We start from the raw sequence: 16335 nt of genomic DNA, 5'->3' as shown, positions 1-16335 counted from the left end.
AAAGGGGGTGGGAGGGGGGAAAGGAAACAAAAAAAAAAAAAAAAAAAAAAGAAAAGGAAAAGAAAAGAAAAGAAAAAGAGAAAGAAAAAAAAAGGAGACGCTTTGAAGCTAGATGCAGGTGATCTTCTAGTCTCCGAGCGGCGAGTCCATGTCAAATACTTAATAAATGATCTTAAGTGAATTAAGTGAAGAGAAATGGCTAATGTTAAAAACGAGACTAGATGAACTTCGATGAGACGTGATGAGACTGGATAAGGCCTAGTGAGGCTAAGGTAGAGGAAACTCGAAGAGACAAGATACAAGCGTCACGCATATGTCAATGATTCAGTTTAATAGAATGATTAGACGTGAAAATTGTTATTTTGATTCCTTAATTCCGTGACCTAACCGTAGAAAAAGTAACTAGAGAAGAGCTTTGGAGTGGAAATGGAAGGTGGGAAAGTGGAATAAAGAGGAAAAAAGGAAGATAAGAAGTAGAGAGAAGTAAACTATTTAAGAGGATTAAGAAATTGTGAAACTTGTATTGTAAAGAAAAGAGAAGGGGGAAAGTGTAGAAGGGGAAACGGAACAAAGATGAAGAGGAAGAGCAAATGCCCAATAAAAAGGTAAGACGACGCAGGTGAAGAAATAAAATTAGAAAAGGAGAAGACAAATAAAAATCCACAGCAGGTCGTGATAAGTGTCGTAATCTGTCGTCAGGATTAAAAATAAAGGTGAAACAATAAAAAGGGGACGAAGAGACGACAATAGTAGAAAGAAAGAATGATAAAAGATCAAATGTATCAGCTATTTTAAGGGCTTGAGAAGTAGATAACACGCAAATGTGGTGCAGTAGATGCTTGGCGTCTTTAGGCTCTGCGTTGATGTTCTTGAAGGTGCAACAGGATAGACAAAGTTGAAATGCTTGCTTCCTTTGATGGAGTTGTTATCGGAAACGGATAAAGTCTAGCCGATGCATTGACTCGCTCGAAGATAACCTGAGAAATGCTTGACGGATGCTGTTATTGTCATTTTGCCGTCGTAAAGTGCTTGAATAAATGATGAATATGTGCTTTTCGAAATGTTTTGATGACCTTGAAGGGGGCCGACCGATTCTATCCATGCATATGTTAAAGATTCTGGCCAGATCGAAAAGAGAAATCGAGATGCATAGAGCGTGAAATATGGACTTGAACTGGTCTAAATGCATGTGTCAAAGCGATGTCATCCGAATGATTGACACTTGTAATGCTCCGTGGTCGTCAGCTGAGAGCAAAAATATTAGACAGCGTGCTTGAAGCCATGTACTATGACATTCGACTTCAAGGTGGGCAAACGTTCGCTGCCTAGTAGGATACTGCAAGCTTGGGATAATAAGTTTCGAAAGTAGAGGTTGAGCGATTTTTTCTGTACCATGCGTCCACTGTCATTCCTGCCTCGAGACTGTCGAAATGGACTTTCGTGTAAGCAAGACGTGACACCAGACTCCTAACCAAGTCAAGATTGAAAGACCGAAATCGTTACTGATCAAATTCACAAAGCACAAGATGCCGCGCCATGCTTTTGTCCTACACCGCCATAAAAGCTAAAGGTTGGAAAGGGAAAATGCGGGGTCCGGGCAGGAGGACACAGGGCGCGCCATGACCCCAACTCAATGCCCAGCCTGCTTCCGGAAGCGCAACAAGTCGGCGAGGGATGCGGGAGAGCAACCACTAAGCAAGAAGGAGTGATTGAGAAGCTCAGTTGCAGTAGCTCGGCTCTTCACGTCCACACAGAGACAAACGGACAAGAATGCTTTGAGCTCTTTGCTGAGCTTGTCGGGTTTCTTGAGTCGAGGAGTACCGTTGGTGGCGATAAGGAACAAGGCTTTGAGTGGCTCCTCGTTGAGATATGGCGGCTCAGACTCAATCATCTCAATGGCCATGATACCGAGCGACCAAATATCAACCTTGGGACCGTATTCCTTTTGCTTGACTACCTCCGGTGCCATCCAATAGGGCGTGCCGACCATCGTAGCTCTCTTGCTCTTTTGCTCGGTAAGCTTCGCGCAGAAACCAAAGTCGGCTGCAATGAATTAGCATTTGGAATACAAAAAGAACTGTAACTTGGAGGCTTACTAATTTTAACGTTTCCTCGGGCATCCAAGAGGACGTTGTCACTCTTGATGTCACGGTGGATGATGTGCTGCGAATGTAGATGCTCCAAGCCTTTGCAGGTCTGAAAAAGGAGAGTTAGCATTTGACATAAATAGACCCTAATGTAAATAAGGGAATTACCTCGTGGCAAATGGTTGCAATTTGCTGCTCGGTTATGAGAGGATTGTGGTCGATAACATCGGTGAGCGAACCACCCTCCATGTACTCCATGACAACCCACAGTTCATTGTCTTCCTCCTGAAGGAACGCGTCGATAAAGTTGACAATGTTGGGGTTTTTGCTATCTTTCATGACAATGATTTCATTCACAATCAGCTCCTTTCTAGGCTGGTGACGCAAGTCCATTTGCTTGATGGCCACCTGAGGTCGAGATCCAGCCTGACCATGCTCTGCATGATCCCTCAAGACTTGACGTGCGGCTCTTGATGGCGCGTCACTACGAACACGAGCAACGTAGACAGATCCTGATGCACCCTGACCAATTTTTTTCTGCTTGTAATACGAGTCCAAGGGCTTGTCTTTCGAGACCACCTGCCGCAATTTGTCCATGACCTGATTCTCTGTCATGCTTGACATGCGAACATCCTTCTCGCGCGGTGGGGCAGGGTCCTTTCTCTCAAGATCTCTCTCCGCTTGCTTAATAGCAGCAGATTGTTGTGAAGCTCCTCCTGCTGGTTGTTTTTGCGGCACGTTCAATGGCTTGGGAGCATGCACCGGGGTAGGTAGACGAGATGCTGGCTGGGAATTACCGCTGACATTGACAGGAAGTCGAGGAAAAGGCTGAGTCTGGCCATTGGTCTGCGGCTTTGAGGGTCGAGGAGAGGGCTGTCTCGTATGATCTCCCGGAGCACGAACGGGAGAAGGAGACTTTTTAGCTTCGGCGCCGGTTGGCAAGTTCTTCGGGCCCTGGGGCGTCTTTGCGTTTGCCGCATTCGCAGTGCCAGCCGGGTTCGGTGCAGATGGTGCCGGTCGCTGTGGATTCAAATTCTTTGGCGCAGCCGGCGCAGGCCTCGAGGGATTGTAACGAGCAGGAGAAGCGGAACCTGCTCCGCCGCCTCCGCCACCCATCATTATCAATTCCTGCTTAGCGCCCGGCTGCCGCGTTTGAGGAAGAGATGCATTGTACTCCTCATCTTCGGCGCGCCGTCTCTGAGCTAGCTCTGCCTCGCGCTGTTGCTGCTCCTTCTTCTCTCGCATTTCTTTCACTCGACGCGCTTCTTCGTCCATCATGCGACGCCGCTCCTCTTCGGAATAGTCGTTTGCGTTGAACGAGGTAGCATGTTGCAGCGGGCCCGGCGCTGACGGTCTGCGATGGCCAGGTGCCAGTGGCTCCGTGTCTGACCTCATCAGCGGCGCACGAACGGGTTGACCGTTGCCAGCCGGTTGGGGACTCGGACGTGGTGGAGCGACATTGAGCGATGAACCACCATGCCCAAGCTGCTTGTTCTTACCAACGTGCACTGGAGGGGTTGGTGTCAAAGAGGCATACTCCTCTGGGTGCTGTGCACGCTCATTGATGTTGGAGTAGAATTCCAAGACCTCAATGACAGCCTGCGGGCTTTTCAGGTAGTCCTCTTTGGTAATAGCTGAAGCAGTCAGTAACCGTTCCCATTCATCAGGCAGCCCCACGAAAGCTCCCGACTTGGGGTCAAAGCCAACGTGAATGCGGTGAGAAAAGTTGGTCGGCTGGCTGACTCCACCGATACTTGGGCACCGATTGTATATCTCATCGATCCAATCGTACGTTTCATCGTCCGAGGAGACCTGGCAAGTGACGGTTTTCTGGGGTAGGTCACGCAGCGCGACTGGCGAGAGGGTCCCGTTTACTGGATTTGCAACGCGATTGATTTCGAATGCAAACTTAAGTGTTTCGCTCCGATTGACGCTTGTCACATCCCTGAGGGAGATGGTAAAGGCAATCTTTGGAGAAGTTTCATTTTTGTGGAAATCCAGCTGGCTGTCGCGGAGGATCAGTTTTCTCGTGGACCAATAAAAACCCCTTATTCCATCTTCTTTGACCTTGGCAAGGCCTTCTTTGACGATAGCCACACCGCCGAAGCCGCTGTTATTTGATGGCGTATTAGATAGCGGAAGAGAAGTGCTCGAGCCACCGACGGGGAAGGTAGAGGAATATCCCAAAGCCGGGGCCACTGGGGAAGAAATGTTCAAGTTGGCCATGTTGCCCCGCACATTGGCAGTAGAAGGAGTAAAGTTCAAGCGAGCAGGTTGGCGATCGACAGGAGGGCGAGGGGCAGGACCTGGGTTCATAAATTGCCCTGGAGAATAAATACTGCATGGCCGTCTCAATTAGCAATCTGCTCAAGCTTACTGACGGTCGTGCAACTTCGATCGGCAGTCTTCTTCGATCAGTGGTGAAGAAACCATCAACGAGAGCCTCTAGGATATGTTCTGCTTGGCCGCACAGGCAAGCTAAACAGATGACTTACTTTGACTGTGACGAAGCCATTTTTTCATGAAGAGACGTGAGCTCCGCTTGGATTGGTAATAGATTTCTGTTCAACACAAGAGCGATTGTCTGTCAACAAGTGTGACAATCTTGGAGTCTGCCACCTGGAGCGCCGTGCTTGTGGGAGACAAGCACAAGCAAGGTTCACTGCGTTGTTCACCTTCGGAAAGTAACCTGAAGGGATTTGGCCTTGTGAAGCTGTTGTGAGAACAAGGCGTGTTCGGAGGTAAGTGATGAGCTGTGGATAGCAGGAGAGGAAAAAAGTGGGAGCGGGCGGGGTTTGTATTGTCCACTGCGCGTCTATCGTCGAAGGTCTTCACTCCTGGGGTGAGGCCAAACCAAGTGGGGACGTGGTGAATGAGGCCGTTCACCGAGTTAATTTCCTCTGTCGCTGGCAGACACGTCGCTCACACAAACAGGTGAACGTCGTCAAGCGTCACCTGAGAGGTGAATGACAAACAACAGAGGCCTTCTTTTGCAGACAGAAACGGGGAGAAGCTGAGGATACAAGAGGGTGGTGGGTTGGTGGAGGAGAATGGTGGTCGCTTGAGTCCGCCGTAGCCGCCCACTTTAACTGAATCGCTTAAGAAACTGCCCCTTTTATGCGCTCTATCCCATTCAATTACCAAATGTCTTGCACTTCCAACGAGAGAATAAAAAAAGTGTCTTGCGTATTATATCTAAGGGATGTCCTACAGTCGTGAGAATTTCCTGAAATTAGGTCCCTGGCAAGAGAAGTTGAATGGCCCAAACTCTCACGAATATTCATTACATTATTAGTTGGTCCCTGATACGGTATTTTCTCCTTTTATGGGGTATGTTCTGACCACAGATTGTCTTGATAGCACCAAGGATTCTCTGTCTGCTTCACTTTCTCTCCACCATTGTTGTTCTTGTGGTTGCATTAATTCCATAGACGACCATTCTGCCGCACGCTATTCCCGACTGTGGTTCGCTAGGCAAATCGTGGATGCTTGATTTTTGGATGCTCTTCTCCCCAGCTAGACGGCAGGGGCCGAAGGGCCCGAGATGTGGACCCTGACGAGTTCACGCTGTCGCCCAAGGATGATTAAAAAGTGAGAACCATGGTTTAGGCTGTCGACTAGCCCGACCGCCGGACACTGCTAGGCAAAGGGGGTTCAGACGGTGGGCTTCGCAGAAGGCTCCAACCTGAGGACCCGCAGCAACTCCTTATCAATCATTGGCTCCTCCTCCACCCTCGCTGGCACCAGGTAGTGTGGTTTGTCGGCATCCATGAAATCTGAGCTGCATGCTGAAAAGAGCCCCGACAGCCCCACCTTGACAACTTTCCCTTGACTCTAGCACCCCAATCGAATTGATACCACGAGCACGATTTTCGCTAGCATGCGCTCCGACTGCTCGCCAATCCCTTCTTTTTTCTGTATCGGAGCCGCATAGTTCACAGGTAAACCCTAACTCTGATGTTACAGTTGATCCGATCTCCATCGCACTCAAAGAGATACGGGTAGAACTTCGCGAGGCCACTGGGGCCCGCTAACTTCTCAGACAAATCATTCAATCCGGGTCATCTTCATGGGAGTTAGTATTCAAACTATTTGCGTCAGATCGAGAGCATTGTTTGACTTGCGTGGAAAGGTATATTTGGTCGAGGTGTGAGACGACTTGGCGTCATGTCATGCCCTAGCAAGCGTATTACAGGATGTATCACACAATATTAAACGGTCAATCGCCGTGAGAAATGACGGACAAATCCTTTCAAGGGATAGTAATGTAAATTTGAATAGACATAGAAGTTCTCAAGATAAAGTAGCGTAAAAGAATTATAAGGGGGGTCTAATTTTTTTTGGTGGCAGAGTAGGCTACACTGCAAAAATCGCTTCACATGTTCATCGTCGTGATGCATCCATCTGTAAAGGATCCCGCACACATTCCGGTCACGGGATATGGCCACCAGAATAACAACATCAACACCAACAACAACAATGTCCACGATCACCAATGAGCTCTTCTATCAACCACCACCGATCGCTACCTCAGGCAAGGACGACAATCATACATATCACATCTTCTTCATCACGGGTAATCCCGGTCTGATCAAGTATTACCACGGCTTCCTTGCAGAATTATCCAAACTACTCTCTGGAAGCACAGATCCTTCTTCTCCTTCATCTAAAGCTCATATCTCAAAGAAAAACCGGCATCATGTTTTTGGTGCATCGCTTCCGGGCTTCGAAACATTCCCCTGCCAAAGCCAGCCCAATCCGGGTCGAAGAGAAACATCAGATTCACAGAAGCATGACAAGCCACCATACAGCCTCAAGCGCGTGATCGAACTTGTCGAGAGCAGATTAATGGCATATGCCCAGGAACAAAAGAGCACATCCATATCTGCAGCTTCATCTTCGGCTCCAGAAAGTGTTACTACGTCATCGTCTAAGCCATCTACTCAATCTAGTCCTTCTAATTTGCCTGAAGCATCAAAATCGCCTCTCAAAGTCATCCTTGTTGGTCATTCCGTAGGATCATATATTCTTCTAGAAATCCTTCGTCGACACAAAGCCGCACAGCCTGCTGGGATTGATATAGTTGGTGGCATTCTTCTATTTCCGACAGTAACTCATATTGCCAAATCGCCGTCCGGCGTTAAGATCGGGGTATGTGATCCCTTTTACTATTTATGAGCCAGGCGCTGTATATTCAGCATTTTTGACCTGCTTCAATTTACGAGGCTGTGAAATCTGGACTAGCTAACACAATCAAGTCGGTTTTGCAACTCCAATATTTTGCACTTTTTGCGGATCTATTTGTCCGGCTGCTGAGTTGGCTCATCCCGCACTCTATCTTGTATATTTTTGTGAAGCTCGCTACCGGATTTCCCAAGGATGCGGCTCGGACTACTCTCGAGTTCCTATGTAGCCCGGCTGGCGTTCGAGAAGCTCTGTACGTTCCGTCCTCTACATCTTTTTCATTGTGAAAGTTCATTTTCTTTGTATTAAAGCTCGAGACCACTGGAACGTATTCACAAGCAAGGAGAGAAGGCTGATACGCATTGTAGACACATGTCTAGGGACGAAATGAATGAGATCACTGAAGATAGATGGGATGCAGACGTATGGGGCGCTTCCGTCCCAGGAGCCGAAAGAGATCCGGCTCGATTAGTCTTCTATTTTGGCCAGAATGATCATTGGGTCGCAGACCATACGCGGGATGATTTAATTGCTGCTCGAGCGGCGAATTCGGCCAGGGGGGATAGGCAATGGCCGAAGATGATGATCGATGAAGATGGTATACCGCATAGTTTCCCTATAAGTAAGTCTTACCGCCTCGACCGCTAGCCTGCTCCATCATTGTAAGACTCAAGCCGCTGAAACTGGTTTGAACACACAGGACACAGCTCTCTGGTTGCGGAAAAAGTCAAGGCTTTTATAGAGGCAATCATTCGAGACGAACAAAAGGCGGCCCTGCCGCCCGATGAAGAAAATATCGAGGCACCATGGATGGTATCTCGCTCGTGGCTGTACTTATAGATGCTCACTGATGATAATTCACACAATTTGGTCTTGTCTGTATTCGGTAACGAAATAATGAATAGAGATTTGATGACAATATGTCCTCAACGCAGAAGGAGTAGCTATGGAGCAGCTACTACCATGCGGGAGCTACCTAGGTATGCTAAGGTTTTGGAGGTTCCGGTCAGACCGGAACGCGGGTATCAAATCCAGCGACAACTAGAGGGACCAATCAACGCCAAGCTATGCAACTGCTTTGCCATAAGGCACATGATGCTCTACAGAACGCTCTGCCGATAACCTTCCCCGGCCTTGCGAAACAGCTCTGCCAAGACATCTTTTCCTTGCTCTGGTGGCGGCGCCTGAGGCATACCATGTCGTTTTGCACTGTGAAAGAAATCCGTATCCGGATTTGACATGAATTGCGGTGCGCCCGTAGAAACTGGGCTATGCGCCTTGACACTCCATCCGCTATCCTGTTCTCGCTGCTGGCCAAAAAGCTGCTGTAACGAAAATTGGCGGCCCATTGGAGCACTTTCGTGAATCAGCTCCGGCTGAATCGGCTTCTGGTTCTCACTTTCCCACACCTCCTTTGCGAGTTTTCTGCTTGTTTCTGCCTGCACAGCACAATCCCGAATGATCTGCGCATTAAGAGCCCGCGTATTCGCGGTAGAGGACGGCGGTGGTTCTGAGAATATCCATAGCCCGTAAGCATGAGGATCTCCTCCTTCGTTCGTGACACGCAAGATGACATATTCCTCCGTAATCTCGACGTCGCTGCCCTCAAGAAGCTCAGTGTAGAAGTTTTCCAGCCCCCGGCGGTTGAGCACTACCACGGCATATCGCTCGGCTCCGATATTGCTCGATGCAAGTTGACAGACGAAGAGCGTACCCTCGATCCCGCTCTTCTCCCATTGCAGTGCAGTTGGGGAGAACAAGTACACAACGGCATATGAAGCAATTGAGAGAATATTGATGACATCAGGGTTATGACGACGGATCACCGAGAGATTGAGCTCGGCGTTGGTCCGGCTAGGGACTGGCGCCGAGGGGACGTCTGAAAGATTGTTGAAGTCTGATTCATAATCGGAAGGGTTGATGGAGTTGTGAGATTTGTGGCGACGATTTTCCACGCGTCGAGGCGTCATCTCGGCAAAGTCATGTATAAGGAAGATGTAGATTGCAGTCGTGGTGTTGCAGGAAGGTGTCTTGTCAGGAAGGGTTGTTGAAGCTCAGGTCTCTGTTCAGGTCGAAGGGTTGGTTTGGTGCGTCACTGGGGAGTTTGATTGTCTTATCACAGATTAGATTTAGCACCGATCTAATCAGATTGAGACCCCCCACCAATCCATCGGCGTTCCCAGATGAGACCCAACGCCCCTCGTCGTTCCTTCCTTGGCAAGACTCAACCTGGAGCATCTGCTCTATATTTTGCATTCAGCTGCTTTGAACAATCTTCTATATACTTTTTTTTTCTGAGTCACTGCATGCAGTGCGCAAAATGATATAAGATTCCCTCGCAATTTGCTCGCCAAATCAACATTCGAGCTCAAATAACTCTACTACGTCATCGATGCTTCTTCACTCTGTGCGCCGCAAATCTTGACATTACGAGTCGCATCACGGTGAGAACCAGGAGACTTTGGTATACCTGACTATCGCCACGATATGTCGAACAGCCGAGACTCTACGAGGTCACCGACCCTTGATTCCCAGGAATTACCAGGGGCATTCCCCGCAATTGATCAGCCAGATCAATTCAAACCAATCAGCGCACATTATTCACTGTCGCAGGCTGTTCATGCGCGCAAATCAGAATTCACTCGCCAGCACGATATCCGCATCAAAGTCGGAAGCTGGAATGTCGCGTCTAAACCGGGTACAGAGAAGGATATCGCCGGTTGGTTCGTGGGTGGCAAAGGCGTCTCCGAATCGTTAGCGGGAATGAAAATTGACTCCAATGTCCTGCCACATTCTGAAGTAGTCGATGGATCTGGCGCTCAGGAAAAGATTGAATCTGTTGAACGGCAAGAGTGGCGCGCCACCAAAAAGGAACCTACCATCCCTAAGAATGATCCCGGATCAGTCCTGGCCGGAGACGAGATAGGCCTTTACGCTGTAGGACTGCAAGAAATTGTCGATATATCATCGGCGACAGAAGCGTTACGACCATATACAGATTCTAGCGTTGCAAAAAAATGGAAGGAGGCAATGTCCGCTGCCCTGCCCGCAGGCTACACTCTGGTGGCTGAACAACAGCTGATCGGGCTTCTGCTGCTCGTCTACGCCTCCCCCAAAATTGCTCCTACGGTTGGCTCAGTTAGTACTACAAGTGTTGGAACCGGCTTGATGGGATATATGGGCAACAAAGGGGCCGTCACTGTTCGCATAATACTGGGCGAAACCACTCGCCTCGTATTTATCAATTGCCATTTGTCTGCAGGGGCGGAAAAGGGTAGCGTGGAAAGGCGGAACTGGGATGTATCTCAAATCACAAGTCGAACCAAGTTTGATCCTGTGACAGATAGCACGGGCGTGACGCAAGACTTTGGCGAAGGGATCGGCCAGGAGGATTTTGCCTTTTGGTTTGGTGACCTCAATTATCGAATCGAAGGTGTGCCAGCGGAGGATGTTCGGAGACTCTTAATGCTCCATACGAGGAATGAATACGACATTGGGAGCCAGGCAGAGCAAAAGATTGAGAAACAGATCGAAAAGGAACGGAAAATTGCTGAGAAGCGTACAAAGAAGGCAGACCGTGCATCTTCCGGCTCGACTGGTTCTTCAACAACCGCTGTTGGCAGCGGCTCGGGCGATGAATCGAGCTCATCCTCTTCATCGTCTTCAGATACTGATACTCTATGTCCGCCCGAGTTGTTGGACAGCATGTCTGATCCTACATCTTTGCAAACAACCTTGGATTCTCTCCTACCCCATGATGAACTTCATCAGCAGCAGAAAGAGCGGAAGGCCTTTCATGATGGTTGGCAAGAGGGACCAATCACATTTCTTCCGACATACAAGTACGACGTTGGAAGCGTAGGACTTTTTGACTCGAGCGAGAAGAGAAGAGGTCCCAGCTGGTGTGACCGTATTCTTTATCGTACACGCCGTGCGAAGCTAGAATACGAAAAGAAGGTGGAGGAGGAGGAGGAAGCGAAGAAGAAGGACGAAGAAATGAAGGCAAGAGGGCTTGATAAAGTCGCTCAGAATGATGAGGAAGTTTTGTTTGAGTACAACCCAGACACCGATGGTGCCCCAGAGGAGTACGATGAGTACAATGAAGAGGAAGATGCTGCTGATGATGGAGAAACGGTCATCACAAAAGAAGGTTTCGAAGACAAGATACACCTCGAACATTATGTTACTCATCAGCGTGTCCTGTCCTCAGACCATAAGCCACTGGATGCTGTCTTTGCGCTGACCTATGATGCCGTCGTGCCTGAGCTCAAGGCAAGAATAACGCAAGAGGTAGCACGTGAGCTGGACAGGGCCGAGAATGAAGGGCGGCCCTGTATCACTGTCGTCTGTGATCACCATCTGGATCAGGACAGCCCAAAGAAGAAGGATAATGATAACTCACAGCCCTTTGAAGGCGTAGATTTTGGCGACGTGCGATATGGTCAGACAAAGATCCGGACCGTCACAATTGCCAACACTGGTCGAGTACCAGCGACATTTGGCTTTGTGGATCGTCCTGTCGAGCCAGGAAAGCCGAGTTCGATTTCGCCGCGATGGCTGCGAGTGCAATTTGATCGGCCAAGCGATAAAGACAACAGTATTGAAAACGCCATAAAGCAGTATACCCTTGAGCCGGGAGACGTGGCAAATGCAGTGCTTGAATTGAATGTCGATCACATTGACATGGTTCGCGAATTCAATGATGGCAAGCAGAGCATTGATGACGTGCTGGTACTACGAGTTAAGGACGGCCGAGATCATTTTCTAGCTATTCGTGGCAACTGGCAGCAATCGAGTTTCGCGAGGTCTCTCGACAAGTTGGTTCGGGTTCCGGAAGGTGGTATCCGCAGACTGCAACATCAGAAGCCCGAGGGTTCTGGCAGTAAAGCAGATCGTGAACAAGGGGTAAAGTGGTCGGCTCCTAGGGAGTTGTTCCGGCTGACCGAAGCCATAGAGGAGCTCACGGGCCGAACTCTAGCAGAATGGGGCATGACCGCGGATGCACAGCAGCACCCTCCCTGGGAGATGCATCCGGGATGGCCCTTTGCGCCCGAAAGCTGGACCCTTGCGCCCGGTACCTATCGCGAAGGCCTAACCGTGGCTGCTCGTGAAGGTCTCGATACGGACACGCCTTTTCAATCATTATTTGAGCCAGAGGTAACGTCAATCGATCGGCTTGAGGCACTTTCGGAGACATTGGTTGCCTTTCTTCAGAGTCTCAACGACGGCATCATTACAGAAAGCCTTTGGGGTGAGCTCGAGCGAGGCATCTTGGCTCAGGAAAGGGCGAAGACGCCACATAGTGGGGAGGATGAACGGACTTGGGTAATGGATGTGCTGTCCGCAGCCCCATCGCATAGTATTGCCTTTACTTTTCTCATTCATATGCTCTCTTATGTTGCCAACGAAGTTGCTCCAGTGCAGAATCAACAATCGGCATCAGAAGCACGAGCGTCAATGGAAAGCCAAGGGTCGCAGCGGTCACGTGCTCGGTCTCGAACTGTCAGCAGCCAGGACCCGGCAGTAAGTCGACGAATGCAGGTCGATGGCAAGTTTGCGGAAATCATGGCCGCCGCAATGGTTCGATTTCCTTCGACCTTTCGTGACAAAGAGCGCAAGGCCAGTCAAGACAGGGCACAGTACATTTTACAATTGTTCTTGTGGGAGAAATGGGGACACGGCAACTAAGGGAGAGCGGTCTCAGGTTTACAATGTCGACGATGACGATGACGATGACGATATAACGAAACACAGGCGTTTGGCACCCTAGATGGATGCATTTTTTGGTGTGTTGTATATAGATACCCAAGACAGTTGAAATCGATATATCCTACCGTTGTTATATATTGTGGAGCTGAGACTGGCGACCAACGAATCTTATCGGACGTGTTGTGATGATTCCTATCTAGGATTGGCTCCGATCGTTCAGGGGTCTTTCACGTGACAGTGATGACATTCGGCTTAGCTCCCGGCTTCCGAGCCAATCAAATCGTGTAAAGTTTTCGGTTGGGCAGGAACAAAGGCGGTGGCCGGGCTCTTGGTGAGGATAAAGGGAAAAACAACGGGTGGTGTACGGAGTAGAAGGCTGGCGAACACACATCCCTCCTCCCCTCCCGCAAGTCCTTCTGACTGAAAACAAACCCCATACACCGCCCGAAACTTGCCCCTCCAAAATAGTCTGACTATCACCGCCACCTTTTGAATCTTATCCGAGTTTCAATCTGATCTTCTATTCCGCAAATATCGCCCACGCCCCAATCCTGTATCTGTATATTGGCATTGCCTAGCTCGTCGTTATCCGCATTTGATTGTTAGCGGGCACATGCGCCCTGGGCCGAGATGGCGTTGTTAGAGCAGCAATGGGTCACTGTGCAACAGAAGACCTTTACCAAATGGTAAAGAATTTTTGACATCTCAAATGAAGCCTGCCTAGAATTGTGGTGTGCTAACGGCTTTGGAAAGGCTGAACAATAAGATCAAGGCTCGAGACCTTGCAATCAACGACCTGGTCAAGGACCTTTCTGATGGAGTAAGCAGCCCTCCGGCCAACCCTGTTCGGCGTGCCTCTCGCAACAAGCTCACAAGAAACTCTCAACACGTATAGGTAATTTTGATCCACCTGCTTGAGATTCTCGGAAACGAATCACTCGGCCGATATGCCTCGAAACCGAAACTCCGCGTGCAGCGATTCGAAAACGTGAACAAGGCATTGGACTTTATCAAGTCTCGAGGTATCCAGATGACCAACATTGGTGCGGAAGACGTCGTGGATGGGAACCGCAAGATTATACTCGGTCTGATCTGGACGTTGATTCTGCGCTTCACCATTAGCGATATCAACGAGGAGGGTATGACCGCCAAAGAGGGTCTGCTCTTGTGGTGTCAGCGCAAGACGGCATGCTACGAAGAGGTTGAAGTCAGAGACTTTTCGTCCAGCTGGAATGATGGACTGGCATTGTGAGTTGAGATTTTGGGAACTGACGACATAGAACTCAGATGTTGACTGTTTTGCAGCTGCGCGCTTTTGGATATCCACCGGCCGGATCTCATCGACTACGACAGCCTCAACAAGAAAGACCACCGAGGGAACATGAAGCTTGCTTTTGAGATTGCGTCGCAAGAGATTGGTATTCCAGACTTGCTCGATGTCGAGGACGTGTGCGACGTTGCGAAACCTGATGAGCGATCCCTCATGACCTACATTGCATACTGGTTCCACGCCTTTTCGCAAATGGAGCGAGTTGAGAATGCCGGCCGACGTGTCGAGAAGTTTGTCATGAACATGCAGGGCGCGTGGGAAATGCAGAATTCGTTTGAGCGACGGATGCGCGAGCTGCTACGACAAATCGAGGAGCAACGGAAGCAGTGGGAGGAAGCGACATTCAAAGGGACATATGCCGACGCCAAAGCCCAAGCTATCGAGTTTACAAAATACAAGCGGAATCAGAAGCGCAGCTGGGTGGCGGAGAAGACGGAGCTTGTCGGCCTGCTTGGAAACATTCGGACAAAGATGAGCACGTATCGGTTGAGGGATTACATTCCGCCGCCGGAGTTACGATTAGAAGTGCTAGATCAGGCATGGACGGGGCTGACACACGACGAGCGAGCACGGAGTAAGGTCATTAATGAGACGATCAGAGAGTAAGTAGCGGGCATAATACATCAGCGTTTTAGTTTACCGTATCGTAAAACTAACTGATCCTCAGCATTAAGAATGCCCTCCGCCGCTCATTTGCCGACAGGGCAAACGATTTTGCACTTACTCTTAATACACTTTCCCTCGCCATTTCCGGTTTGGAGGGCGATGTCGAAGACCAGCTCCGACATTGTCAGCGCCTCTCCGCCAATCTCCCACCGTTGGATGCATTCCTCAAAACCATTGAAGCGCTGGATCGCCAATGTCAAGAGGCAAACATTGAAGAAAACGATTTCACCACATATACTTACGACGAACTCGAGTACGAGCTGGGACTAGTCAAGTCGAGCGTTGCCAAGAAGCTTTCCTTTCTCGAAAATCAAATGGTAGCAAGAAACATGACGAACCTTACGCCAATCCAGCTCGAAGAGTTTGAGTCGGTGTTTCGCCATTTTGATCGCGATCTGAGCAATTCGCTGCAAGAACTCGAGTTTTCTGCCGCCCTGGCCAGTCTCGGATTAGTATATGACGAAGACGAAATGCATCAAAAGTTTAAAGAGACGAGCGAAGGGAAAGACTATGTCACGTTTGAGCAGTTTATCCATTTCATGGTCTCTGTTACAGAGGACCAGAATACAGCCGAGCAAGTCTTTCAGTCATTCCAGGAGGTCGCAGACGGAAAGGTTCGTTTTTTCCCTCTTTCCCTCCCTTCTTTCCTGCTTCCCTTACCTTTTCTTGTCGTTATTTAACCCTTTTTTTTTTCCTTTCATTTCCTTTCTTCTATTCGGTCCCAGGGGGTTTTTATCATCTATCCTCAAAACCCATACTAACTCATCAAATAGCCATACGTCACCGAAGTCGATCTCCGCCATTCACTCATCCCCGACGAACTCATCGAAGACCTCGTCCGGTCTATGCCCGAACACCACGGCCCAGATCTCCAAGTCGACAGGGAACTGCCAAAATACGACTATGTCAGGTTTATGCAGCGATATACAAAGCAAGAAGCGGAGCGAAATGGGCGCTGGGGCGGCGGTAGTAACGATGATGGCGGTGGAAATGAGCCGTGATTTATCGAGTCTGTTGTATAGGCTATAGTGTCAGATGATTATATTTCTGTGGTAGAGGATTACAAATTTGATCACAGAATGTATTCCTCTTTTGTTCCTTCTTCTTTATAAGCATTTATTATTTCTCTTTTTTCTTTTTTATTGGTGTTTACTATATTTTATTTTCTTTTTTTCTACATTTCATTACATTCTCTACTTTTTTTTCCCTTCTTTCTTATAACATCCCATTACATTCTTTTTTTCCCCTCTCCTTTTTTATAACATCTCATTATATTCCTTTCTTTCCTTTTTCTTTGGCATTTGCATTTACATTTATATTTACGTTTATATTCATACATTGACATTAAACACTTGAATA

General features: G+C 48.7%; 5 protein-coding genes across 5 annotated transcripts; 3 read left to right on the top strand and 2 right to left on the bottom strand.

The window, feature by feature from the left end:
* Positions 1-1630: 1630 nt before the first annotated feature.
* Positions 1631-4602, bottom strand: L228DRAFT_271406 (Pkinase-domain-containing protein; the record flags this gene model as incomplete). The annotated part of the gene is made up of 4 exons (XM_018335529.1): positions 1631-2043; positions 2097-2196; positions 2256-4425; positions 4583-4602. 4 exons carry the CDS (start codon positions 4600-4602, stop codon positions 1631-1633), a joined length of 2703 nt encoding a protein of 900 aa, XP_018184702.1.
* A 1919-nt stretch (positions 4603-6521) lies between these two features.
* Positions 6522-8250, top strand: L228DRAFT_251239 (hypothetical protein). Its single transcript, XM_018333514.1, has 4 exons — positions 6522-7238; positions 7346-7524; positions 7640-7893; positions 7972-8250. The coding sequence occupies exons 1-4, from the start codon at positions 6567-6569 to the stop codon at positions 8109-8111; spliced, it is 1245 nt and encodes a 414-aa protein (XP_018184701.1). The 5' UTR covers positions 6522-6566; the 3' UTR covers positions 8112-8250.
* Positions 8251-8371: 121 nt separating this feature from the next.
* Positions 8372-9241, bottom strand: L228DRAFT_241823 (PH domain-like protein; the record flags this gene model as incomplete). The annotated part of the gene is made up of 1 exon (XM_018331361.1): positions 8372-9241. The coding sequence occupies one exon, from the start codon at positions 9239-9241 to the stop codon at positions 8372-8374; it is 870 nt and encodes a 289-aa protein (XP_018184700.1).
* Positions 9242-9758: 517 nt separating this feature from the next.
* Positions 9759-13140, top strand: L228DRAFT_234343 (DNase I-like protein; the record flags this gene model as incomplete). Its single annotated transcript, XM_018330663.1, has 2 exons — positions 9759-10830; positions 10939-13140. 2 exons carry the CDS (start codon positions 9759-9761, stop codon positions 12957-12959), a joined length of 3093 nt encoding a protein of 1030 aa, XP_018184699.1. The 3' UTR covers positions 12960-13140.
* A 289-nt stretch (positions 13141-13429) lies between these two features.
* L228DRAFT_251237 (alpha-actin-like proteinin) lies at positions 13430-16054 on the top strand. Its single transcript, XM_018333513.1, has 6 exons — positions 13430-13666; positions 13734-13800; positions 13876-14228; positions 14286-14912; positions 14978-15590; positions 15750-16054. The coding sequence occupies exons 1-6, from the start codon at positions 13611-13613 to the stop codon at positions 15975-15977; spliced, it is 1944 nt and encodes a 647-aa protein (XP_018184698.1). The 5' UTR covers positions 13430-13610; the 3' UTR covers positions 15978-16054.
* Positions 16055-16335: the final 281 nt, after the last annotated feature.

Source organism: Xylona heveae (genome assembly GCF_001619985.1).
Source record: "Xylona heveae TC161 unplaced genomic scaffold L228scaffold_14, whole genome shotgun sequence".
Classification (NCBI taxonomy): Eukaryota; Fungi; Ascomycota; class Xylonomycetes; order Xylonales; family Xylonaceae; genus Xylona; species Xylona heveae.
Note: the sequence above shows the minus strand (reverse complement) of the source record. Positions and strands in the feature narration are given on the sequence as shown.

Coding starts and splice junctions, on each gene's coding strand:
- L228DRAFT_251237 (XM_018333513.1), top strand. CDS start 13,611: ATGGCGTTGTTAGAGCAGCAATGGGTCACTGTGCAACAGAAGACCTTT. Junction 13,667..13,733: donor CAGAAGACCTTTACCAAATG/GTAAAGAATTTT, acceptor GGCTTTGGAAAG/GCTGAACAATAAGATCAAGG. Junction 14,913..14,977: donor ATTAATGAGACGATCAGAGA/GTAAGTAGCGGG, acceptor ACTGATCCTCAG/CATTAAGAATGCCCTCCGCC.
- L228DRAFT_251239 (XM_018333514.1), top strand. CDS start 6,567: ATGTCCACGATCACCAATGAGCTCTTCTATCAACCACCACCGATCGCT. Junction 7,525..7,639: donor GCTGGCGTTCGAGAAGCTCT/GTACGTTCCGTC, acceptor TACGCATTGTAG/ACACATGTCTAGGGACGAAA. Junction 7,894..7,971: donor ACCGCATAGTTTCCCTATAA/GTAAGTCTTACC, acceptor TTGAACACACAG/GACACAGCTCTCTGGTTGCG.